This window comes from Buteo buteo, chromosome 13 (genome assembly GCF_964188355.1).
Source record: "Buteo buteo chromosome 13, bButBut1.hap1.1, whole genome shotgun sequence".
NCBI classification, from domain to species: domain Eukaryota; kingdom Metazoa; phylum Chordata; class Aves; order Accipitriformes; family Accipitridae; genus Buteo; species Buteo buteo.
In genome coordinates, this window is record NC_134183.1 from 16174493 (window position 1) to 16200996 (window position 26504).

A 26504-nucleotide genomic window follows, 5' to 3' on the forward strand; every position below is an offset into this window, starting at 1 on the left:
GCACTTACTGCACCCCCGTGCTTAGGAGTGGAGCCCTGAGATGGTCCCTTTCCTGCCCTGACCAACTTTTCCCAGACCACTCCAAGCCCTTAGGTCCCCAGAGCCATAAAAAAGATTCCCATGGGATCCTGGGAATGAGGGGAAGGGAGAGACCCGGGCAGACCGGTGATGGGCAGAGCTGCAGCCAAGAGGCACGTCCCTTGCTGGGAGCTGCGGGCCATGGGGCTCCCGGGATGGGGAAAGGGCCGGGAGGGAGCTTTGAGGAGTGATTAACGGCCTCAGCCGTGGCAGGGCCATGGGTCAAGAGGCCCAATTATTTCCTGGTGATATTCCTGCTGGAGGGAGCGATAAGGCACGGCAGATACAGGTCCACATGACCCCTCGGCTTTGGAGCAAAGCGAGGGCAGGGATTATGGGGAGACCCCTGAGCCCCATTCACGCTCTCTGCAGAAGAACTTTCAGGCACAAGCCCGTGGGTGACCCCAACATTGCTGACTCAGGCACAATCCCCCCTCTCAGCACAGATTTCCAGGAATGCCGTCCTTAACATCTCCCGCTAGGCAAATCATAGCCATCATATGTTTAGGGGAAGAATTGGATTTGCCTTGTAATCTAATCAATGTTAAATAACAGTAATTCTAACTCCGAGGCTCTGTGTTTAAAGTGCTGTTGGTCTCTGGGGATCATTGGAGTTATTTAATCTAATGAAATCACCATTACTGTCTAATGAGGGTGCACCACAGGGATGTCTTTCCTGGGAAGGAAAGCAATGGTTAAATAATTGGTAGTCAGGGCCAAATATTCAGTGGGGGTAAATGGGCAGAGTGCAGTAAGTTGAAGGTTTCACCTGGTGGGGACCCAGAGCTCTTTGGCTGCCTCTTTCTAATGGTGACTGTCATTGCTCAAGACATTGGTGGTGAGCATGTGCCCAGGTTCCTCCCGTCACCTCCCTGGGCAGGCTGGACTACACCCGTGCCACCTTTTCCCTTTTTCTGGCCCAAGCAGGAGTCACGTTTTTTAACCCATCTCAATACTCCATCCTGCATCACGACTTGCTGTGCTACCTCCGGCGGGTTGCTCTCTGCGTTGGCTCTCCCTGTGGTGGTCTAGGCTGTGTTGTCTGCTGGGTTTTAAGATGTTTTCTCCCAAACCTGCTGTACTTTTTTCATTTCATTAAGCATTTTTCCTTATCTCCTTTTTAGACGGAGATAGGACCTGTTCCAGTTCACATTTCCCATGCTAGCTTTGCAGCAGTTTCTGAGCCATCAGTCGATTCAGTCATTACGGAGCAAGCCGAGCCATATTGAGCCGGTTGCTTTCCTACGCGTTGAACTTATTGTATTCAAATATATTGGAGTTATATCAGTAGCAGGCAGCGACTCTGCTGCTGTCAAATGCCAGCATGGCTGTATCCCGTGTAATGGGGGAGTGTTCCTTTCCTGTAGCGCGTGCTTTAGTTTCCCATTATTATTTCTTTAATAAGACTGATACTTACTGTACATCGCTCATTTGCTGCTAAAATTGGAGCCATTAGAGCAATAAGTGGCAATTACCTTCTGAGCGGTGTGGCGTGTGAACCCAGTGTGGTGCCTCCCTGAAGGAGGAGGCTGAAACCTGCCTTTCAGGAGCAAACGCCCGTGAGTGGCAGCAAAACAGCAGAGCAGCTTTGTAGGGAAAGCTGGGATGGCTGTCAGGGGTGTCCAGCCTGTCTGGAGGGAGGAGTGCACCCAGGGGTGCTGGGAGAGGACGCATCTGCCTTGACGTCCGTGGGTGATGGGGATGGGGGAGGCTGTGGCTCTGCACGTGAGTTTTCTCAGGATGTGTTACCCATCCAGCAGCCAGGCTCCTCTGAGCAACCTGTCCCCAAGGAATGGCTTCTCCCCTGGAAAACAATCTCCATGCTGAAAAAAAATAGAAAAGGAACATCTCTGTTAATTTAATCATATTAAGTGTTCCTAAAATCACATCTGCGCTGTACAACAGCATGCCAGCGGTCTCTGGAGGAACAGATGCAGCAGGGCCGGTGAGGATTAGGTGCAGAGAGATGGGCAAAAGAGGGATTTCTAGAGGAGGGAGAGTAAGATGTGCCAGCAGGCAGGTCTGAGAGCCCCATCCTCCATGACCACAGCCCGGCCAGCACTGCAGGACACCAGCCCTTGCCCCCACAGGAACAGCACTCTGTCCTCAACGCCACTGCGGATGAGCCACGGCACGGGTCCCCTCGGCACGGCGTGGGAGCCAGGCGATGCCCCGCGTGCTAACGAGGAGGTCCGGGAGCTGCTGTTGGTGAGGACGGTCCCTACGGGCAGCTCCTCAGCGACAGCCGGGATGTCTGTGTTCATTATGCACATCCCTTTCATGCCACCTTCATTATTCGCATGCTATCTAGTGTCATTAAGATATCAAGTTCATTTAGGTACATCCACATTGGCAGTTTAATTATGTCTGGGTACTACTCTGTATTTTATTCATGGACTATCTGGGGGCGGTTGTCAAACACAAGCCCAGGAGATAAAGGTTCGGTGGCTGCAGAATGCTAATGTCCTGCTGGTTCCCTTTTGACAAATACACATGCCAGTTATTACCAAACTGATTATTTCATTCATTAACACCACATACATCAGCTCCCTTCACCCGGTATTATTGTATACATTCATCTTTTCATAAACAATTACCTGACAAGGTTGGGAAAGGCAAGTACTGGGGAATTAATGCTCTGGTGGGAAGTTCCTGGCATGGGTTAGTAACAAGGTGCTGGGGGGGTGTGGGATGCCCCGTTAGCGTGATCGCTTCATTAATCAAATTAGGGACAATAGCACGTCACATGTGTGCCATGTTTTCCAACAATACCGAACCCGTTTGCATTGTGCCGGGAGCTCAACGGATGGGGCTCCCCATCCAGTTTGCGGTGATGGGGGAGATGAAATGAAAGCCACGGGACCCGGCGGGACGGCTTGGAAAGCATTCATTGCAGCCAGACCATGGTGTGCGTTTCTCATCTGCCCTTTTCTTTTTTTTACTATTATTATTATTATTATTATTGTCGTGAGGAACATTTGCATGAGAACAGGTTCTTTGTTTATTGTTTGTGCCTTTTTTTCCGGCTTCCTCATAGTGCTTTCCTGGAGCTGTAACCCTCCACGATAGCATTAGCAGTGGTGGTGGGAATGATTAAGACACCATGAACATGCAACCATCTGGGGAGCAAAACCCCCCTGGGTCTTCTTTCTACATTTTTTTTAACTGTAAAAGGCTGGTGATGGAGAAAAAAAAAAGTACAGGGAGACATGAACAGTGAAGAATAACCAAACTCACAAAATAAGTGATTCCTGCAGCTTTCTTAGAGATTGTGGTGAAACCCACCGGAGAGGATGAGTGACGCTGCTCGCCCAGCTGGAGGTTCCTCTCGCAGTTTGGATCTGCCGCGAGTAGCATCTTCCAGCACATTATGTCCAGCATTAACCTCTGTGGAAGGAATCACACCTGGAGCTGCTGTCAGTGATTTCCCTTGAACACACAGCCCACATGGTTTCAGTATGGTGTTGGTCCCTTATTTCTTTCTTTAAATACATTGTACCCTCAACTGTCTCCACCAGCAAGCTCGCTCCCTCCAATTCAGAGAAGGAGCAGCTGCAGGAGGCCACCAACACAGCCAGAATCAATTCAGCTTTTCACTCAAGCAGACATGCTTGGAAAGTAATGCTTCAGGGGTCACACTTCTGCACTACTCCAGTGCAGGATTTGCAAACTAAATAAAGGATCTGAGTGAGATTTAAGTGCCTAACTCCCTTAGGCCCCTTTGAAAAAAGCCCCCACTGGAATAACTAAGAAGCTTTCACTGTGCTTTTGCAAAAGCATTAATCCTCCTTGCTATCTCCATGAGTCTCTTTGATCACACTTCAAAATCTTCATCTCTAGGGGTCCTGTCTGGGCTTTCCAAAGTGGCTTAAGTGCAGATGTCTCGCTGCTTCTTGGGGAGACCTGGGCTCCCAAGACCCAGAATCACTTTTCAAAGCCCCCCCTCCCCGTGGCTCTCCATACTGGGATGGAAAGATCACACCATGCCAAGGTTCCCAGGGGTGCTGCTGCCCTGCAAGGTGAGACCACGGGGTGATGTCCAACTGTCGTGGTGGGCCATGGTGTCAGCATGGGTTTCAAATCCCTTCTGCTGTTAAGAGTATCAACGTGGGCTTAGCCATTTTTTTCCTGCATTTTCTTACATTTTCCTTGGGGAGGGCAATGAAAGAGGGGGCACAGTCAGGCTGGGTTTTCTCCTCTTTGTGGATGCTGAGAAATGAAGGGGGAAGGAGGGTTGGCCTTGCTAAGCAGGGCAGCCCTGGAAAAAGAGAGGCTGAGGGTCATCTTCAGGAGCCGATCTGAAACTCCCAGCCCATGCCAGTTCAGTGCTGAGTGAGGAAGATAAGGGTTTATTGGGCTGGATCCAAATGACTCAAGTTGACTCATGAAGCTGAGGTCACTAATTGGTTTTTTTATCCATTCATATTCTGGAGAGCGCTTTTCTTTCTTTCATTCTGGTTTTTTTTTTACATTAATGAGCTGGACTCACTCTTAGAAACCTTGGTGTCACACTAATGCCCAAACAACATCCTCCACATCCCCCCTGCGTTCCCTGTGCAGCGACGTGAAGGTGAGCGTGGTACAAACCTATGGACCAGCCAGACCTGAGCTAGATGCTGTACAGTTTACTCATGAAATTTAGATCTGCTATCAACAAAACTTCCTGAAATACATCAGATGAGTCTGATACCAGGTTAGACAGTGATGCATTCCCTGGGAGGAGGTGGAATAGCTGAGCACGGGAAAAGAGCTCTTAATGTGCGACCTTGTGAGCTGTGGCTGAAATCCCGTAATAGACTGCAGGGCTGAAGGAGGCCAGGGTGCGATTGCTCGGCTCAGTTTCTTCAGCACTAGCCCCTGCTTGCCCAGAATTTGCAAATTAGGCTAGGAGGAACCTTTTTAAGCTTTCTATTTTCTGGAGACTTTTGCCCTCTTTGCACTTGGCTGCTTTGCTCCAGGAATGAAAGTAGGGAGCCCTTTCCCAGCCATTAAAGTTTCATTTAGCAAAAGGACAAAGAATTGGCACGGGAAGGATGAAGAATGACTGTGAAGGTAAACTTGTGTGACTCCATATATTTTAGATCATAGCCTGAGGTCAGGCTCTCTTTTTTTATAATACAGATAGAGGACTTCTTGGCCTTGCAGCAGGAGGAAATGCGTAGTGATATATAAAGAAGTCACTTCTCAGCATAATTTAAGAAACAACCTCTGTTCTCAAAAAGCATGTGGGGGGGTGTCCTTTGAGGTGTCTGGCTGTTTTATAAAGCTCTCCATTGATGTGCACGCGTGCACACACAAAGCATCTCCAGAAGTATAGGCCATGTCACAGTATTTTCCAAAACTTAATAATCTCTGTTGAATCGTTTAGGACTCCACAACAATATCTTGGAGGATGGATCCTTTTATCTCTGCAGAGAAGGGAGGAAGCCCATCTCCTTGCTCCCGACAAACCCTGGCAGTCAGTCTATTAATCTGCAGGGACACAGGAGTGTCCAAAACTCCCCCAGAGCAGCCAAGTGGCCCAAGTGAGTCTCAGGCTCCTGCTCCCACTGCCCATGTCCAATATTATTTCTCTACCTCTGGCTTCAACTGCTTTAATTTAGCTACTTTAGTTCCTGCACTCGCTAGGTCCTGATTTTTGGTCTCTCAGATCTGGTGGGATTTCTCCTCCTCCAGAGGCAAGGAGGATGGAGGAATACCTTTTTTTCCTGAAATCGTGTCCATTCAGTGGTTTTCTGTGTACTTCCAATTTCCAGGCAATGTTTCATTTGCCTGCAGCTTCTCAACCACTGCCCCTCTCTCCAGCTCCTCTCCCATCCTTCTCTTCTTCCGTGGGAAGAACACATGCATTGCGGTGAGTCTGCATGGCTGAAGGTACACCTGTGTTTGTGCCTAAGAAAAATGAGGCAGACATGAAAAACAAGCAAATCACATTATATATTGCAGGCAATAATGTAGCTCCCAGGGGGCAGAGATAATATAGTGAGAGACAAAGGAACAATAGACTTTGCTGGCCTGAGCGCTCACTTGATTGTGGCTTTTCTGAAATTATTCTTGACTTCCTCTGCATGAGTGGCGAATGGGGCCTCGGAGCTGATAAGAGATCAGGATGCGGTCCGGGGGCTGTGGTGGGCATGCGCGTCATTTCGTACCCTTTGTCGTACATATTGCCCTTAGGGGGAGGCTCTTGCTCTGCACAGGAGCCCCGTAGCACAAGCAATGGGGATTATTTTAAAGCTGGCTGTGATTTTTGTGGTTTGGAAAAACATGCCACTGCCTGGGGGACTTTGTCCAGAGAACTGTATTGATTTGCGTTCCCATTTAGGGGTAGGCGCTGCGGCACAGGTCAGGTGTGCCATTAGCAGTGGCGGCGGGGGGAAGCAGCAGAGATTGCCTGAGTTTTGGATGCAGAAGGAGGCATCAGGATGAACCTGCTGGCATTAACCATGCAGGGTGCTTCCTCCCACACTGCAGCTGGGGCTTGGGGTGCTTGCAGGACACGACGGGGCTGTTAGTCCCCAGGTTTGCAGGCAGCTGAGCGGGGGCACAGGGCCAGGTTCAGGCAGAGGCTGTCGGGGTGTGTGATGGGGATGGCTTTCCTCACCAGCCCAGGCGGCGAGGAGCCTTCCAAACCAAAGCACTGCTGGCTTTTGGAAAAATCCCAGCTGGGATGCTCTGCTGGGGGTCCCCAAAGTTCCCTCTACAGAGGCAGCCGATGCTTTGAGATGTGCTTCAGACTTTCTTTCTTCTTGCCTTCTTTCCTCCTTTTCTTCATTTTCCTTCTTTCCTTTTCCTCCTTCCTTCTCTTTTTTCTTTCTCTTCTCTTCTTTCTTTTTTCTTTTCATCTTTTTCTTCTTTCTTTTCCTTTCTCTCTGTCTTTCTCTTTCTTTCTCTCCTGCTTTTTCTGTCTGTCTGTCTTTCCACCTTTCTTAGACCTCAGCAAATTCCAGGAAGGCATCAGTTGTCTTTAACACCCAAAGGAAAAATCGAAGGGAAGGGTTCAATTACTCGCATGAAAAATGAGTCTCCTAACCGAGGTCTATCCATTTGCTAGTTGTGCTTGTTTTAAAACTGAATTATAGAGACTGCACATTTTTCTGGAGACAAATGCATTAATTTTTCTCAAAACAGACAAGAGGGAAGCAGAGGGAAAATAAGATAATAAGAGTTTCCACAGTGATTTATATGCCTTTGTGAAAAATAATGGGGGCAGACAGCAGCGCGCACCAGCAGCCCGTGGGGGGAAGGGGCAGGGGGGTGGCAGGGACGACTGCAAGGAAAACTGCCAGAAGTCCAAGTACGATTGTTGGTTTTAGATGATATAAGATCACTTTATGTCTCTGGCTGGCTTGAAAAATCTCTCTTTCTCTCTCTATATATACACACATAAAATATATGCCATATGATGCACTTAAAATCAGCACAGGCTATACTGTTTATACAGGAAAGGATTGTGTTTCTCACCGACCTCTCCCCAGCCCTCCTTCTTCTGCCGAAGGATAAACTGGGACCTTTAGAAAACAAAGCGGTGGCTACAATTTTTAACAGATTTGCTCTTGCATATATTTATATAGGGCAGGCGAGCCCTTCCCCAGGGCTGGCTGCCTGCACTCTCAGGCAAAAACCAGGGGGGGTTGAGTTTATTTTTTTTTATCTGTTCACTTTGGTTTGATTTATATGCTAAAAGAGATATTTTTATCATAGTGCATAGTAAATTGGGTTTCTTTATTGCTCATGAGAGCTGTTTTCCAAAATTGGACTATTTATATAGTACACTGATTGCAGTGTATTTCCGATCTTAATGTCTAACTGTAGGGAATAAAAAAAAATTATACCGAATCGTATTTTTTTAAAAACTGCAACCTCTTTTGAAATAAGATGAAATGGGTAACTTTTTCTTGAGAAGATATTGTGTCACTCAGCAGCTCCCAGGAAATCATCTCGTTTTAGCAAGTAAAGGCTTTCGGTGGGAACTGGAGACTCTAGAAGGTTTTGAAGCAGTTTTGCGGTTTCCCCATTGGCGTAATCCACGGGAAACACGTCTGGGAGGCCAAAGGCCACCGGGGCTGTAGTACCTAAGCTGACGTTTCTCTCCAATTACTTATAGGAATGATTCAGTGAATTTATTCCCCGTTGGTTTCCGAGTAGAAAATCCTGCGGCATTCAGACGGATACGAGAGCAGAAGGAGACTGGAAGTGATGCTTTAAAGCAAAACCTAAATCTGTTCCAGGGCAGATGGTTAATTGTGCGGTTCAATTTATTTGCCTAATGCAAATCACGTCCCGTTTGCCCATGGCACGGGGGGAACCAGGTTCCTGTTTGTTTTGCTAAAAACCGGGCTGAGATTTCCCTGCATCTTCTGCAACTCCCACGTGAAGCTCCCCTGCAGCGAGAAGGCTTTGTGGTCCGTAGCGGAGGATCACCGTATCTCCAGGGCTGGTGGAGAGGAGAAATATCAGCTCCTGCAGAGAAGGACTGGGATGGGGATAAGCTGCCAACACGGTGTTGGTTTGCAGGATTCAATCTCCCAACTTCATGGCTCCAGGCCCGTGAAGGTGCTTTAGTGGATGGCAGCATCCTCTTCTCCCTTCTCAAAACCAGGCACCGAGGTGTGTCTGTGGGTCTGGGCCCCCCCAGTCCCCTCCGGCCTTGGACCAGGAGGGTGTTTCAGGGGGTTCCCAACTTCCCAAATGGGCCTAATTGAAGCCTAAAGAGATTTTTCACAGATTCATGGCTTTTCAAAGGAGAAATTTGCATATTAATAAGAAGCTGTTCAGACTGATTGGCTTAATGTGTTTGGGGTAAGTATAATTAAATGTCAAGGGAAATATATCATGAAGTAATGAAGCTGAAGCTAATTTATCAAAAAATGAATCCTAGAGAGGGAGACATTTCCAATAATAAACAGTTCTTTAACCTTCCTCTTTAAGATGATTTGCTTAGTCAGGGCTGAAATCTGCGGTCTTGAAGACCCTTGAGTGAGAGAGACATGACATGGTTATTGGTCTGAGGGTGGAGGGGTTTTTTCCATGTTCTCCCCAGTATAAACCCCTCTGCCCTGGGACCCCCGAGGCTGACCCCATCAAGAGGGTTCACCCAGGTCCAAGTAAAGGGAAGCTGCACCTCTGGTCCCTCCAAGGCCACCACCAGCACCTGGGAGGATGTCTGGGGGGGATGTACACATGTAAGACTTCAGGGGTGCCCTTAGGGAAGAAAAATGGGCTTGAGGTTTAATTATATCAGATGTTGGGGTCACTTATGCCCTTTTTTTTTCTCTTCCATCAGTCTTTTCTTTTTATTCTGTAAGCTTTTCAGAGCATGTGCCACCTCCTGCTCTGTTCACATACTAGCCAGGGATGAAGATCAGCCCATATAGGCACATCTTTAATAGGAACAAAAAATGCAGTGCACATTCAGAATTGTGATGCAGGTCCCCAAACTGGGTATTTTAACATGGTAATTAAGGAGGGTCAGGTCCAGGCTCAAGGCCGTGCCAGTCCTTATGAAGGCTGTGACTCTTGCGCATCTTTCTATGTGATGGAAAGAGGTTGTGAGCTCCCTTGCCATGGCACAGCCATGCACTGGGCTAACGGGCATGCACTTCTCAGCAAACCTCTGCTTTGGGTGAGTGCAGGGGTCATAGGATTCGTTTCCAGCCTTGCACTGACTGTCCTCTGCCATCCACCTCCAGCAGTGACTTACTCCCGTGCACAGTGGAGTGTGCACTGGGAGCTCTTGATTTGCAGTTTGTGCACTTGCAAGGGAGAAAGGCAGGGTGCAAGGCTGTAAAAGGATTGTGCCCATCATCTCAGCTGGAAAATCCTCCTGTGGCGTAATATGGCACAGAGGGCAATCAGCAGGTTGCAGAATAATAGAGGCATATGTAGAAGAGAGCAGAAGTAGTGTCTATTTTGATTAAGAGGCACCACAGTTACAATTAAAAAACAGCACCAAAAAGCCAACAGCACCAGCCACCAGAAGCCTGAACTTAGCCAAGCAAATCCAGCCGGGAAATGAGGAATCACTTTTCATTTACATTGGAAATATGACGAAATCACTGTGGGCCTGATTTTCTCCCTGGTAAGACTTGGCTGGTGCTGCAGGGATTTGGCAAAGGGCTCATGCCTTATACTTGGAGCCCTGACCACTGCTGGGGTTAAGCTCTTGCTGGGGAAGGTAAGTGGTGCTGGAGAGGCCACCAAGATGTACAAACACAGGGGATCAAAAAACGCATGCGACTGCTGCGGGACGTGGTGAGTGCTGGGTCCAGATCTGATGAGGAAGGGCAGGGTTTGTGCTCCCCCGTGCACGGCATACCCCAAAACTGCACGCTTACTAAAGCTGCTGGGAGTGCCCTGAGAGGAGCTCTAAGGCAGGATTAAAGACCAGACTTGTGGCCAGGCTGAGCAGGACTCCTCAGCAGCAGAGATGGCTGATGAACCCATCCCCAACCCCAGCAGAGAGAGCTCCGTTTGTTGGTCCCTGGGGGTGTCTCCATTCCCGTACAAAGGATGGAGACGTGGTAAAGGGGGCTATGGCCAAGGGCTCCAGTGCTCTTCATCTGCTTCTGGTAGGCAGACGGCTGGGCTCTACCAGCAATGCCACTGGGCAGGACCCAGCATCCTCCCAGATGGATGCAGAAATGTGCCACAATGACTTGGCTTTTGAGCCATTGGCGAGAAAACAACTACAAAACACCCCTTTTCCAAACCCCAGCTGGTCAGCCCGGAGAAAGCGGCGGTGCCACCTGTGATTGCCTCAGCTCCGATGAGTTTCTTGTTCCAGCAAAGAAAATCAATGCCTTGCATGGCTAATGGCATCAGAGAGTTTCTGCTTGTTGATAGCACTTAGGCACTGGCGGTCTCTGGGAGATGCCCAGATGTGCTTCCACACACAGCAGATTTTCAGGAGCTTCTCAACACGGTTCCTTCTCCCAGATGGGTCATGGGATGCTGGGCCACCGGCATCGCCTTCGCTAGGAGCCAGGAGGCCACTGGGCACCAGCCTGAGCGCAGGGCTCACCGCTTACCTGCTGCCCTCAAAGCAACAGCTCTGCCCATCAATAATTGATCAGAGCAATTAGGCAGAGGGCTTGCATGTTGTAATTAGCTCTGATCAGTGCAGTCTCCCTTCCCGGAGGGGGGAGGGCGCAGTGGGGCAGCAGCCGAGCACTGAAAGCTCAGCGGGGGGACAGTGCTGTTGAGCAAAGACCCCCGTGCAGCCCCTCTTTGCGTGCAAATGCTTCCCTGCCACTTCGAAACACCCCACGGCACCCGCAGCCCCATCGCTCCAGGGCCGGGGAAGCCGACACAAAGCTACGCATGTGCCTGCTCCTACGGGGGGCTCTCGGGGGCAGAATGAACCCCTTATCTTGGGGACACTGCCGCTTCCTGACAGGTCACCTCGGCCCCGGGTCTGCGGGGCTCAGCCGCCCTGCCCTTGGCCAGGGATTGTTCCTGCTCTTCCTGAGCAAGGTCACGGCCCCCAGATCCGGAAAGAGAGTATCCACCTGCGGAGTTATCAGCAACGGTCTGTGCAAACAAGCCACTTTCTCCGCAGTGTTTCTGATGGATTTCCCAGCTCCTCAGGAAGGAGAAGGCTTCCTGGCTGTGACCTTGGGACAGGGTGACACCAGCTCTTACCCCATGAACGCTGCGCTGGGAGCTTAGTGTCCAAGTCCCTGTTTTGGAGGCACTGAGATTTATGGAGTGTTTTTTCTTAAATGCTGATGTTGTTAAACCTGCCTGTTAAACCCACAGCGCTTGGCATGCAGCGGGGATGCAGTTCACAGGGGGGTCTGCTGAGGACCCCCAAAGAGCCTGGCAGAGCCCTTGGGTGGACTAGCAGCTGCCTTTGCCAGGATGCCCATGTGATGGGCACAGCACGGATGCCCAGATGAGCACAGCCACCTGCCTTGTCCCTCTGTCTCACCCTGCCGTGCCTGGGCTGGGTTTGGGGCTGGGACAACTGGCTTTAGTTGCTGCTGGGGCTTTGGATGGGGACAGGGCAGACATCTGGGGGTCCCTGTGGTCCTGCAGGCTGCAGTTTAGGCGGAGGTTTGCACCGCGGGTGCTGGCTGCATCCCGTGTCGGGCTGTCAGCCATCTCCTAAACTTCAGAGGGAGCTTAACTGGAAGGAGAGGAGGGAGGGACGGGAAGGCAGTTCCACTGATAAGATGCTGCTTGACAGATACAGTGTGGAAACAGATGCTACCGGCTGCAGATGTAATGAGATACATAAATACCAAGACTTGCTCAAATAAACGCTGGCATCCGCCATAAGGATGAGCTTGGGAGCTCCCGGCGCTGTTAACTCTGTGCCAGCAGCAAGCACAGAGCAGCTGGATTTGGGAGGGGCGGGGGAAGGAGAGGCCCTGCCTCTGCAAGAGGGTTTTATTCAGGAAGGTGGCATATTAACAGCGTGCCACATTTATCCCCTGCAGTGATGCCTGCGGCCAGAGCTGTGTCTGCAGCACCCAGCAGTGACCGTCCCTGCAGCCCAGGCTCCTGCGTAGGTGAGGGTGCCCACGCTCAGGGCCGGCTGCCTGCCACCGGGTCTGGTTTTGGGGGTATTTTCTAAGTGCCTAAAAGTGACAATAGGCCCTGGGGTGCTTTAAGAACTGCCCTTTCATCCCAGCCCAGCTCAATACAATGAGGCCCTGTTTTCATGTATGCTTTGATTTTTTAAACCCCTCTGGAGTATTGGGATAGTAAAAAACCTGTGTCCTGGGAGGGACCTCACTGAGTGGGCACAAGGAGCATGCCAAAGTGGCAGGAGGCTCCTCAGCACATCTCGGGGGAGCAAATAACCCAGGCACCACTTACTGCTCGTGGAAATGAAGCAGTCCAGCCAGATGTCTTTCCATCCACAGCTGAGGGAACAGAACCATGATTATCCCAGCAGGTGATGCACTCATCCTGCATGGTTTGCAATGGTTCAGGGGACAGAAGAGCAGAGCCAGAAGAAAAGCCAAGGCCCCTGACTCTACGCAGTTGCTTTGCAAGGACGCAGGTATCCTCTGGGAGATGGTGGTTGTGTTGTAGGTCCCCCAGTAACACCTAGATTTCCCTGAGTGTTAGCTTTACCCAGAGAAAATGCCTCGGCAGCAGGATGGATAAGGATGGGAGAGACCCACGGTCTTTGTTGTCCTCTCCCAGGGCTATTCCTGCCTCTTATTTTGCTCCAACCTCAGCCCAAGCCATCCTCCATTAAAACCAATGGCAAGGCTGTCCTTTTGATATTACATGTCAGCTGGACTTGATTTTACATCCAGCAATGCAATGAGTGATTTTCTTTTTTCCTCCCAGACCTCTCTGATCTTTTGCCACTCTCCTTTCAGCTTCCTCAGTCCCACAGCTTTTCTTGGATGTTTTTTTAAAATTTTTATCAGTTTCCTGAAATGCATCTTCCCATTTATCGATTTCACCTGACATCTAAAGGAAGGCAAAGCAGGAGGTTCAGCTAACTCCGACATGCCCTCACAGCTCATCAAAGCAAATTTAGAGCCTTGCTAGAGCTGCCAGGGCAGCACAGCCTCTGGGCTGAGACACCGGCCTCATAGGAGGGACACATTCATCTCTTTAGGCAGCATTTTTTTAATTTATATATACATACATGTTACTAGTTACATCAAGTTATCACTCTTGCCAGAGCATCTTTCTTTTCAGCCATCTGTACATACTATAATGGTACTTCTGGGAGTGCGGGCTCAAGGGGGGGGGGAAAGCAAGCGCTTCTGATAGGAGGTTTTAATTATTTTTTTTTATAAATTCCTGTTGCAGAGTCACTACTTAAAATGATTTGGAAGAAAAAGAGAAATGGGGGTCGGGGGAGGAGAAGACAACTTTCTGGTGGCTGCAGTAGCACAGGGAGCAATGCACACCACTTTGGGGGTGTGAGGCTGCATCAAGTCATAGTGCTTGCTGTGCCTCAGTTTCCCCATCCTCCTTGTTTGCTAGCTTTATGTTGGAGAAGGCTCCATGTTTCCCCCAGGACTGCCAGCTGGGTTACATGCCCGTCACCGTAGTGCCTGGCCCCTTCCTGGAGACAGAAATTCTGGCAGCATTTCTATAGAGAAGTGAGAGGTGAAATAAGCCCCCTCAGTTAATTTTCCCTCTCTGCTCTGCTCTCCTAGCCCTGCCATAGCATCCACCATTGTGCCAGTCACTTAATACTTGACATACAGAAGGCAGCGCACAAGTGAGAGACACAGAAAATGCCATCAGGTGGGACTAAAGGGTCTAAAGGGCACAAGAGTGCCAGCACCCATCTTGGTTGCTGCTTGGTTTTTCAGGTGGTTAATGGAGGGGGGTTTCCCTCAAGCCTTGAACACTGTTGGCTCCCAGAGAATGTATTTTTTCTCCTTCTCCTCTTCCTCCCATATACAAAGACCAGACAATTTTGCACAAAGAAGCCAATTTCATTTTGAACCACGCTGTCACTTCGTGGTGCAAAAGCAGGACTCGGGATGGGTGTTTGGTGGTGGGAGAGTGTCCGATCCTCCCCGTGACCCCGTGTTACATTTCTGGGAGCAGATTTGGCCCTTCCTTGCCAGAAAGACTCTTCCGTGGGATTCAGGGTCTTGCAGCTGATTGCAAAGCTGTTGGGCTCTTTCGGAAAGAGCAACATTTCTTTGATACGGTTTTTCCTGCGATGACCTCTTTAGTGGCACTTCCTTAAAAACAGCACTTGCCACCGCAAGAGACTTCCTTTCCCATCGCTGCTGTGGGCTGGGGTGCTCCAAACCCTGGCCATTGAACCTGGAGCAAAACCAAACTGCAGCTAGTTTAAGCTGAGCGGGGCAAAAAGTAACGGAGGACAGATTTTTTTCTTTGAAGATTGCTCTGAGGTGTATATTATCCCATTTATTGACAACTCAGCTCAAGCCATCGAAACAGGGAGGCTCCTTAGATGCTCTAATATCTGCCTGGGGGGGTTTCTTCCCCACCATTTCTTTCCGTGTATCCCACTGCTTGGACCAGTAGCTCAGGCTAGCGGCAAAGATGGCAAAAGTGCTTGGAGCCTGGAGCAAGATGCCCCCCCAGCCCAGGCTGTCCAGGGAAGGTGTCTTGGGGTGCAGTGTAGGGGTTAGCAATGTCCTTCTGTTTCTGCTGTGTCTCATAACCCTGCTGCAACATGCAGGCTGTGTAACAGAAAGATCCTGATAACTAAAGTCACCAGCACCTTCGGGAAAGCCCAGCTCTGTGTAAACAGGCTGTGTAAAACTCCAGCTTCACGTTTCTGCTTCTTTCCCATCCTTTATGCAGCAAGTTCCTGGCCTGCATGCCCTTTCAGGGCTGTGGCCAGGTCAGCGGGACCGCTGCCAAAAATAAGGGTAAACATCGGCGTGCCGGCGATGGGGGGGGGTCTGCGGCGGCAGCTCCTTCGCTGCCTCTGTGCTGCTGCAAATGGGTGGGGAGAGCTCTAAGTCGGCCCAGCAGCGTGCTAGAGGGGTCCAGGGACACAAACGATGTCCCTGAGCTGCCACTGCCGTGCAGATGCTGCGGGTTTTTCTGCATCTCAGGACTTGGTTGATGGTGGTTTTGCGCTTTCAGGCTATACCTCTGCCGTGTTTGCTGGGGTGCTTGCAGACCCGCTCTGCTCTCGCCTCTCCTGCACTGATCGAAGCTATGACTGCCCCGGGGATGGCAGAGGCTGTTGGGGTGAGTGCGTGCCCACATCTCAGCCACCCCCAGTTTGCTGGTGCTGGAACTAGGATAACAGCATTTGGTGAGCAGGGACTGATCTTTCTCCTTTGCTGCTCATTCACCCTGGGTTGTTCCCAGCTGTGGCAGCAAGGAGCTGTGTTGCTGCGAGCTGCAAACCCTAGTGCTGATCCAAACCCATTCTCTGCATCCTCCTCCTCCTCGGTTATATTGCAATTGCCATTTCAGGCAGTGCACAAACTCACTTTTCTGCCGCAGGTGAGCTCGAGGTAGTCCTGGCCATGCGCTCAGACGCAGAAGGGTGTGCAAGACCCTGCAGCTGAGGCGCTGCTGCGACACCGGGCTGTGCTGACCCTGGCAGCACAGGGTGGGGGGATGACACCATCAATCCTCTCTGTGGCATCAGGCTTGGCACACCTTGTTCTGGATGATCATTTCAATCCATCCAGCCTGGATACCTGGGTTCTGACAGGCGGATTATTTTTTTAAAAGTCATACTAGGACTGCCAGGGAGAAGGAACAAACCTTCTGGGGTTAAGAGGAGATGAGGACATGATTGGGGCAGGTTTTACTAGAGGCCAAAGAGCACATGGGGCCGATTGCTGTAATCACAGCAGCTTTATTTATCGCTCTGCGTTGCAATGGCATGAGGCCTGGTGAAGAGCTGCCCTTTTCTGCCAATGTCAGCCTCCCTTCAAGAGAGATCTGGACTAGATTTATGTGGGAAAGGTTTGCAGCAAGTCCATCCACAGCCGCTTTTAATGCCTTGCATGCTGCCAAGGAGCCCAGGAGGTCCTGAGCGGGACATGGCTTCGTCCGGCTGGAAGCAAAGCAGCAGATGGACTGCAAACAGCAAAGTCACCTTGAGTTCTCTGGATCCAGTGACCAAAAGCTGCTCCCACCTCTGTGAGAAACAGCAGCACAGGGCTACTCCTACATGAAACAGGCTGTCCCCATCCAAAAATCTAATTTCTGGAACAACCAATGCTTGTTTTCTCACTAATCACCAGTTTCTCTTGCTTCTTTCAGTTGGTGGGACAGCAGCACAGGTCAGCTGAGGCAAACTGGCTGTTTTAACCCATTTCCCAGCCCCTGATGGAGCTGAGGCGGGTACCCAGCATAGGCTGGTTGCAAACACCACATCACATATCATTGCATCTGTTCGTCCAAGCTGAATTTCCAGAAACACAACCCTTGAGTATTCAGTCTTGTAAGGAAGGAGCCTGATATGTTATTCTGGTTTCTTGACATAAAGCGATGCTTTCTTCCCCAGAGCTGTGCTCTTGCTAAGAACAGGGGCTCGAGATCAGGTGGCGTCTCTGTGGGCTCTGATTTCCAGGGCAGGGGTCGAGCCAACACCCTGCTTGCCCTGGGAAACTTCAAGTCAAGCCTTTTAAAGGCATCATTGTACAGTCCATAAAGAGATATAAAAAGCCATAATAAACATGACACCAAAGATCAGTTCCCACACCAGGGTTGAGACCCTGTTACTGAGACATCCTAATGTGACCCCAGCACTAAAGTGACAGTGTGAAGGACTGGCATCCCAGGGTGCATCAGGAAATCCCAGAGCAGCACTGCGTGCATTGCTGGGACCTGTAACTATGTGGTGCTCAGCCCTTGCACAGCATCACCCCCCCCAGCCCGGCCCTCCGAGGCAGCCGACCCTGCAACTGCACCTCTCCCACCCTGGCTGGGTGCTGGAGGGTTTGCTGCAGCAGCTCCAAGGGAAGACAAATCCAAACTGTTGCATTACTAAAGTGAAGTCCTGAGAAGTCCACTGAGGTGGGGAGGGGACCACAGGTCCTGTGAGCAGCAGCTCCAAGAGCTCCCTCCGGGACCTTTGGCCAGACACAGGAACGGCCGTCTTGGATGCCACTGCTGGGAAGAAAGCACGGACCTGGAAAAGGCCAGATATGAATGCATGCATAGCCGAAATGCTCCCTTTGAGGAAAGTCTTCCTCCCCTATTAAGTAATTAAATAAAGCCCCGAGCTCTACTAAAATTAAAATAACAGAATCCATTTATTCTGGCAGGGCCCACTGGTGGCTGCTCTTGCCAAAAACATTTTTGTGGTTCTTGTCTTTTCAAGTGGCTCTTTTGCAATAAAACCCAGATGCCATTAGACCAGGGAGGCCTCCAGGCAACTGTTTACGTCCATGAAAGATGCCCTTTGTAATTAATTAATCTCCCAAAAGCTGTGGTAGCACATTCCCTGTGGCTCCTGGCGTGTCCCTGCCCGCCGGCCCTGGCAGCGGAGGTGCGTGCTCATTCCTGGGCGCTGAAGAAAGCTTTTGTGTTGCAGCCTCCCCATGAGAAGGGTTAAGCTCCTCCTTGGGAAGACACAGCGGAGATTTCAACACTTATCAAAACACAAACAGAAGTCAGCGCGCCTTCCCGCTGCCCTCGCCCTGCTGCTGGTTCAGCGGCTCCTGCTCTTGCTCAACAGCAAATTGCAGTTGTAGGAGGCTGCGTTACAGGGGTAGGGATCAGCTGGGGACTGAGCTGGCAGGCAGTGGGCAAGGGGGGCAACAACCTGATTCCTTCAGCCTTTCGGAGGTGCTTCCAGGTGACTCAGTTGTTGCAGGGTTTTCAAAGTAGAGGGCAACAATACAACATGTGAGACATGAGGGCTTGGTGCACATGGGGGGAAAAAGGTGATTTGTGAGACTGCCCTAAGCAAAATAACATACAAACAGCTGCCGTGGGCCAGAGCAAAGAGCCATCCAGCCCGGTACCTTCTTCCAGATGGTGGCTGGTATCAGGTATCTACAGAAGAGCATATGAAAGCTGGTGGTTTGTAGGGCTCCTTCTCCTGTTATCTCCTCCCAGCTGAGGGCAATCGGGGTTGGGGGCTCCCTATGGCTGAAGCAGCCCTGGGACTCTCACATTTCATTGCCACTAACTCATTTCAAGCACCATGAATTTGACCAGTCTGTTTCTGAACCATTCACACTTTTGGCCTTTGCAGCATTAGGTATGGCAAATCCCACCATAGAATTATGTATCTGCTCAGCAAAGGCCATCCTCATGCTGGTTTTGAAGCTGTCTCCAGCCTTAGTGTCAGCAGCAATTGCCTTGACATCTTCACATCCTTCAGGATGCGTGAGAGCTCTCTCATACCCTTCAGCTTGTTTCTTCTCCAGCCTGAATGTCCCAAATTCATGGAGTTTCCCCCAAACAGAAACCCTCAGCAGAGACCAGCAAAGATTCTTTAGGACCATGTCTTTGCTCAGCCTCTATGTAATGTGGTTGCAAATAGAAAGAATTGCTTTAGGAAGGGTCAGTCCTCGCTGCCTCATTTGTAACATAACAACTCAGCCTGGGGTTTGGTTGTTATTGGTGTTTTTAGCTGTTGTTGGCTTTTCATTGTTGCTTTTTTGATAGATGAGTTTAATTTTGCTGGCATATTGCACAGGTTTGCAAACCAGATGTTGCTGCTGCAAGACGGTAACAATAACGCAGGCAGGGAGCAGTTCATCACAGCACACGGGTGTCGCAACTGCGGCGAGGTCAAAGACGAGGGGTCAGGGCGTGAGGGGGATGCGGGTCCCTGCTCCTCGGGACCCGGGGCTGCAGTTGCCATGAGAACTGCTGGTGGCACGGCGGTGAACCTCGCCGGCGCCGCAGCCACCTCCCATCCATCTCCCATTCCCCCCGGGAATGACTGGACCATTGGAAGGAGACCAAGCTGCGGAGAGGAAAACTGCTGAGAGCCTGAAAGGTGGGATGAGTTTGTGTAACCAGATGACGATCGTGTAAATCACTGGGTTTTTGGAGATGCTGGCTCCTGTCCCGAGGTGATACACGGGGCAATGCGAATGTGAGGGGATGGGATGGCATGTGGGGTGGCAGGCAGGGGTGAGCAAGGAGGGGAGCTGGGAGCACCCAGGAGGAGCAAACGGCCACTCATATGGCTCCTACACCTTTCTGGGTTGCCTTGTTTAACACAGGGGACCTCAGGTTATCCTGCGGCCAAATCCTGTGGACCTTTAGCAAATCACACCCAATGCCTGGCCCAGGAGGGCTTTGAACTCTCAAGGGGACCATGGAGCAGGAGGGACTCTGGGCTGAGCCCCAAGCCCCTTCCCGCTCCCAGCTGGGAGAGCTTCCCAAAGCAGCCGGCATGTAGGATTTCTTTGGGCGAAAGAAGGAAATTGCTGAGGTCAGGGGGCTGATATTGCACATTTTTATGTGACATCAGCTTGCTGCCACCTTGAAAATACCAAAAGATAGAGTCTTACATCCCAGCCCTTGAAAATCCCTTGTGCCCTGCAGAAAGGGAGTGTTGTTACTTGAGAAATTCACTGTTATTCCAGGGAATTTAAGCCAATGTGCAGGAAACCCCAGTGTGGGCAGAGAGGAATTTAAAGGGATACGACATTAGGACTGTAGAGATGTACTCTGTTCTTACAGCGCCATTGCAAGAAGGGAGGTGGGATCCCCCTCAAGTTCTTCAGAGACCTTGAATAAGGCAAAATGGATTTAGGTCTAATTCTAGGTAATAGGCAGCCAAATGAAGTGGGAAACCAGGAGTGTGTTTAGATGCTTGGCTGAATCAGAGCACTGTGGGCCTCCTGACAATCCACGCAAGGAGGAAGCGAGCTGGGCTGGAGGTGCGAGGCTCAGGAGCATCCTGCCCTTGGTACCCGGGACATCCCCAGAGCACTGCTTGCGCTCAGCTCCCCCCACCCCACCCAGGGCCATTTGGCACTAACGTGTCCCTCTCTCCCTCTCTCTCAGAGACCTCATGCCCAGGACCCTGGAGGGGCAGATCACCATGGAGAAGACCCCCAGCTACTTCGTCACCAAGGAGGCCCCAGCCCGCATCTCCTCCATGTCCAAGGGCACAAAGCTCATCGTGGTGGTGCGAGACCCCGTGACCAGAGCCATCTCGGACTACACCCAGACGCTCTCCAAGAAGCCCGATATCCCCACCTTTGAGAGCCTGACCTTCAAAAACAGGACTACGGGCCTGATCGACACCTCGTGGAGCGCCATCCAGATTGGCATCTATGCCAAGCACCTGGAGAACTGGCTCCTCTACTTCCCCATCGGGCAGATCCTCTTCGTCAGCGGGGAGAGGCTGATCAGCGACCCCGCGGGGGAGCTGGGCAGGGTCCAGGACTTTCTGGGCCTCAAGAGGATCATCACCGACAAACACTTCTACTTCAACAAAACCAAGGGGTTCCCCTGCCTGAAGAAGGCGGAAGGCAGCAGCAAACCCCACTGCCTGGGGAAGACGAAAGGCAGGACCCACCCCGACATAGACCAGGAGGTGGTGCAGAGACTGCGGGACTTCTACCGGCCCTTCAACATGAAGTTCTACCAGATGACGGGGCAGGACTTCGGCTGGGACTGAGGCTGAAAAAAATAATTTAAGAAAAGGAAAATATAATATAATATATATTTTTTTTACTTATCAGTAGAGAGGGGAAAAATACAGAAAAAAAAATAATAGTTGTGCTGAAACATGATTTGTTCTGATTTTTTTTTAATTTTGACATTGCTTTGTTTCCTTTCTTCTCTCAGAGATGAGGTGATGCATCCCATCCAGAAAAGGAGGCTGTGAACAGCAACCTGGTCTTATTGACATCACCTGCAGCTTGGCTGCTTCCTTCGATAGGCCCAAGGTTTAGCACTGTCTCTGTAAAAACACCGCAGGTGCAAAGTTTTTAGATGTCCTCAGGTCCACCTCCAGAAGGGACAAGTGTGCTTGGGGGAGCTCAGAGCCTTACTGGAAGGTCAGACAGATTTTGGCTTGCAAATGCCATTTTAGACCAGACCTCATCACTTTTGACAATGAAACAAAGGAGGCTTAATATCTAATTTGGCTTTCAAAACCTTACCTTAGGGGATTTTTTTATTGCATGAAAACTTTGGTGAAATTTTTTTCATTTATCCAATTTTTTGTTTGACTTTTGCCCCCGCTAAATCAAGCTCTTTTCATCAACCAAACTTATTTTTCATCTTATAGAAGCCAAACCCAATAATCCTTTGTTTTGTTTTGAGACAAAACGATTTTGGTAGCCAAAAGTGAAAGAAAACAAGTAACTCTCTTGACTCTATGATGAAAATTGCCAGGTAGTCAAAAGGCCTCATTCACAGGAGTTGGCTCTAAACCAGCGTTCCCCATTGCCAGCAGCGTGCAGCCCTTTTGCTACGCTGACAGCACAGCGCTTTTCCGGGGGAGGTCCACCTGAAGGGATTTGGGTGATGGGCAAGGAAGGTCCACACTGAGATGATGCTTATGGTACACCTGTTTTGAAGATGATAGGGCACCCACCATCCCACCATCTGTATGCAGGAAACAAGTTCATAGTGTCTGGCAGATGCTATTTAAGCCATAATAAGAATGTTTTAAGTTGGGCCAGTCTTAAAAGAAAAAAACAGTGGAGAAAGGGTTGTGTGGGGAAAAAAATGAACAAAAATCGCCTCCAGAAAGGGGAGAGAATGAGGAGAAGATGATGGAAGTCTTCTTGTCCTTTTCTAAAGGAGAACCGAGGGGGAAGCAGGAACAAGAGCATTGGTTCTGCAGGGCTTTAAAAATCATCAGGCAAAACGAATCTCCTGCTTGCAATAACCAGGAGCTTTAAATTCTTTGCTGTGATCCTTATCACCTTTTTTTGGCTGGTAGAAACATCTCAGTGACAGAAATCTATTAGTGAAGCAGGATCTTGTATTACTGTGGGCTCATTTATCTACTAGCTCTTTATCTTCAGCATTTTCTGGACTATAGGAGCACCTAATTATCGCTTGGTGCTGTATAAACACAACACGATGATGCTCCCTCTCCTGAGTCTAACTTTAAAAAGCCCCAATGGGGTAAAACAAAGTGGGGTATCACCTGGTAATCTGGTTAGGAAGAAGCCTGGGGACCAAGCTCACTGGCCACTTGCACACCAGCCAAGATCTTAATAAAATCACAGCAGAGCAGACATTTCAAGGTGTCCAAAGAGAATTGTACCCGAAATTACAATTTAACCCAAGAGGGAGTCATTTCCACCTTGGGCTGTCTTGCTTGACAGGTCAGGAAAACAGCTTGGTGCCTGCTCAACTTCATGGCACCAAGTTCCACTGCAAGTGTTGAGCCACATTCCCTCCTGGCTGCCCTGAGCCTCCTCCTTCCTACGCATCCCCACACATCTCCCTCCGTGCCCAAGGATGCAGAGTCCTGGGACATTCCTGTCCCCTGAAGACCCACATGGTTTTGCATGCAAAGCCCATTTCCCAAGGTAATTAAAATAACTTCATTAGTGTTGCGAGGCCCCAGGACCTTCTCTCACCATTGTCATCCCAAAGCCTTACCTGAGCTCGGCGTTCCATGGCCTGGCCGGTAGAGCAGTGGCGATGGGCTGGTGTCACCGAAGCCGGGCTGTGCTCGGCAGTCTGTCCTGGCACGTCACAGCTCAGTGCCACCCTTGCTACCTCCATTGATACCTCCACCCCCTTCCCACCATTCTTGATTCAGTGTGTCCCGTTTTAAGCCCCTTTATGGCAATGTCCTGTGCCACATCTGGGTAAACATTTTACGTAACTGCCTTCTGCAAACACAGCAGAAAGGCAGATGAGGGATCACACAAACCCCCAACAGCCCTTTCTTTTACCTGCCTCCCTTCAGCCCCTCAATGTTCATGCAGGAGGTGACATGAGAAAATCAGGGATAGTCACACAGCTTTGGCTTCATGGGGTTATGGTCCCTCCCAGCATCCCTGCAGCTCATTGCTGGAGCTCAAGGCTTCCAAACCAGAAGAAGTTGTGCTCTTGGCAATGGTCTCTCCAAAGTGTCGCCAGAGATGAGGGGAGCAACCTACTCTGCCCATGCCAGCCAGATCAAGAGGGAATGGGCTTAAGGTGTAGCCAAAAGGATGGGGGTTAATTGTTGGGAAAACCTTTCTAACAGCAAGGCTTGTTGGGGCAGGAATGGGAGATGGCCACCATCCCTCCTACGCTGTGCTCTTCTATCCAAGTGCAAAAGCCGAGCTGGCGGTGAGGACAAGGCATCACTTGCTCACAGGCACAACCAAACAGTGCCAGCACTACCAAGGCACAAAATCTCAGGTTTTCCAAGCTGAAAAGATTTAAGCATGCCGTTTCTTTGGTATTTCGAGGAGACTTAAGGTTGCGATAACGTGTACATGCCTTTGACAAGTATAAATATCACTTAAGAGTATGATTTAAAAAAATCAATATAATTATATTGCTATTGTCTCTCATATGGTCACATTTAGACTAGTATAAAGCAGCTTTATAGTGCTACAGATTGTTCTTCCCGTATTGAACTAGCTATAGCAATACCAAGCACCTTCATACAAATGAGTTTCTACAACTGCCACCAAATCACTGTCATTAAATCAGTACAGCTTTGGTGTGTACACAAGCCTATCATATGTGCCTTTAAAAAAATCTTCCCAGCGCACTGAACTCGGCTACATAGGCATACTTTCCCAAAAATGCTCGAATGTTTTACTTCCACTAATTTCTGAGGGTTTGAATCCCTTGCTGCACACCTAGTAAAACTATTTAGGGATCTGAGACTGTAATTGATTTTTTTGATCTAGGCCATAAGTATTTTTGAAAATCCCTCCACGTATGAACAATGGCTTTTAAAAAGAGGTCATGCAATCAAATTGCTTTGAACTCTAATAACATTTAAGCCTCTAAACTCTTTAGGCTTATTTTAAAATCCAGCCATGAAGTTTAGATTATTTTAACCTAAGAAGAATTAGAAGTAAACTGTTGAAAACTGCACCCCTCCTAGGCCTACAGTATTGAGCATGTGTATTAGGAGGAGAAAGCAAAAGTAGCTATAAATAAAAAAGTGACCTATGTAGTTTGATTCTTTTTTAAAGCAGAAAAATCAATACGTTAATGATGAGAAACTAATTAGGTGTATTAAAATCCTTCTGGTTTCAATAATCAAATGTGCCATTAGGCACTGATGAAGCTTAAGCTTATATGCTGTACAACATTTAGATTTTAGAACATTTGTTTTAAGAGGGAAAAAAAAAAAACCTTTATAAAGCATCCTATCAACATCAGGTGCCAAATTCATCATAAAGAACAAATTTTTCATGATGAGGGTGGTGAGGCACTGGCACAGGTTGCCCAGAGAGGTAGTAGATGCCCCATCCCTGGAAACATTCAAGGTCAGGTTGGAGGGGGCTCTGAGCAACCTGATCTAGTTGAAGATGTCCCTGCTCATTGCAGGGGAGTTGGACTAGGTGACCTTTAACAGTCCCTTCCAACCCAAACTATTCTATGATTCTATGATCTTTGAGCAGACAGACCCATCTCCTTCACCCCATCATTTGCAGCACTGCACGGGTGCCCGTGGTCCACAGGCCGTGGGTCTCTGTGGGTTTGCACAGCGCCTTGCCCAGCCCAGCCCCACAAACAGGGCACCGCAGCCCCAGTGCACAGAAACCACCAAGAGCTTTGGCACAGGGCTGCTGAGCACAAGTATTGCCCCCAAAGTCTTCAAAAATCAGGGGTTTTTTCCACTGATGGTGACATGCTTTAGCACAGGCTCGTAGAGCCCAATTCAGAAAGACAGTTGAACGTGAGACCTCCCTTTAGCCCACTGCAGCGGCAGCTTTCAGCCAAACCTGAGCTGTGGGAATGGCCACACCTGGAAAATTTCAGAGAAATAGGTTTTTCTTTACCGGTGCAGTTTGGCAAGACAAAAAACTGGCTGCTCTGCTGCTGTGATTCGCATTGCTGCGATTTCTGGAAGGGCAAGGACCAGGCTGCCGCATCCACGTTGTAGTTGGCGCTGATTTCATGCCGTGGGGAATTCAATCAAGTCCTAAGGAAATGCTGCCACCCAATAATTTACACAGTTAAAAGGAATATAAACACCAATGTGTCATGTATGAGACTCCTCTACGTGGTATTCGGGGTGGTCTTTGGGGTGCAGCATTAAGAAGTTAAATTTCCAGTAATGATTTGGCCATACCTACCCTGCACTGAGCGATCTTGACTAACACTGATCCTTAGCCTCCTCGGTTCTCCCACATACACACTAGCATACACAATGTTAGGTCTCCAGATTAGGGGAAAAAAAATAAAAATTGCCCATTTTCTTAACCATTAAAAAAATTCTTGTTCGTATATAACAGTTTCTGGGTTTTCTCTCCTCCCTCCCTTTTGCTTGGTGATACTGTCATCCTTCTCCCTTTGGTGCTATTTCAGTATGAAACAGACTGATTTTAATTTAATTTAAGAATGAAAAAGCACACATTTAATAAAGTTTACGGGTACTGAGAGGCTGTGCTCTCTTTTTGCTGGCGGCAGCAACCTGGAAAGAGTGGGCAGGTTTATGAAATAAGGGGAAAACACAGAATTACCCACTTGTGTCTGATTTTAGTCTCCTAAAGCTAACACACTCCACGGCAGCCGGGGGGCCTCTGCCTGCTGTGAACTCCCCTGTGGCATCGTTGGCGTCGTTTTCACGACTCCTTATCTTCCACTTCATGTTTCTCTGGCAAGCTTAATGTCATACTCCTTTCTTTAGATGGCAAACAACCTTGAAAAGTCAGGTCTTCCTGGGTCCCCCCGCCGTTCACCCCTTAGCCATTGCTGGCTGACCCTGCCACGTCCACAGCATTTCGCCACAGAGTTTGACGAATTCCTGCTCTCCCCCGACCTGGAAGGGGAGGAATGGACCCAACTCACGGTGCATTGCGTGAAACCCGAGGTGGAAGCAATTCACCAAGAAATATATACAGCAAAGCAGCCCCCGTATATCAGGTTTTCTG

The 26504-nt window shown here is 49.5% G+C and overlaps 1 protein-coding gene across 1 annotated transcript in view; it reads left to right on the top strand.

Moving 5' to 3' along the window:
• Nucleotides 1-26099, top strand: part of HS3ST3A1 (heparan sulfate-glucosamine 3-sulfotransferase 3A1) — a 40281-nt gene extending 14182 nt beyond the window's left edge. Inside the window, exon 2 of the mRNA XM_075044871.1 lies at nt 20488-26099. Within this exon, the coding sequence (XP_074900972.1) occupies nt 20488-21106 (619 nt within the window). The 3' untranslated portion in view covers nt 21107-26099. The remainder of the gene's footprint in view (nt 1-20487) is intronic.
• The last annotated feature ends 405 nt before the right edge of the window (nt 26100-26504 follow it).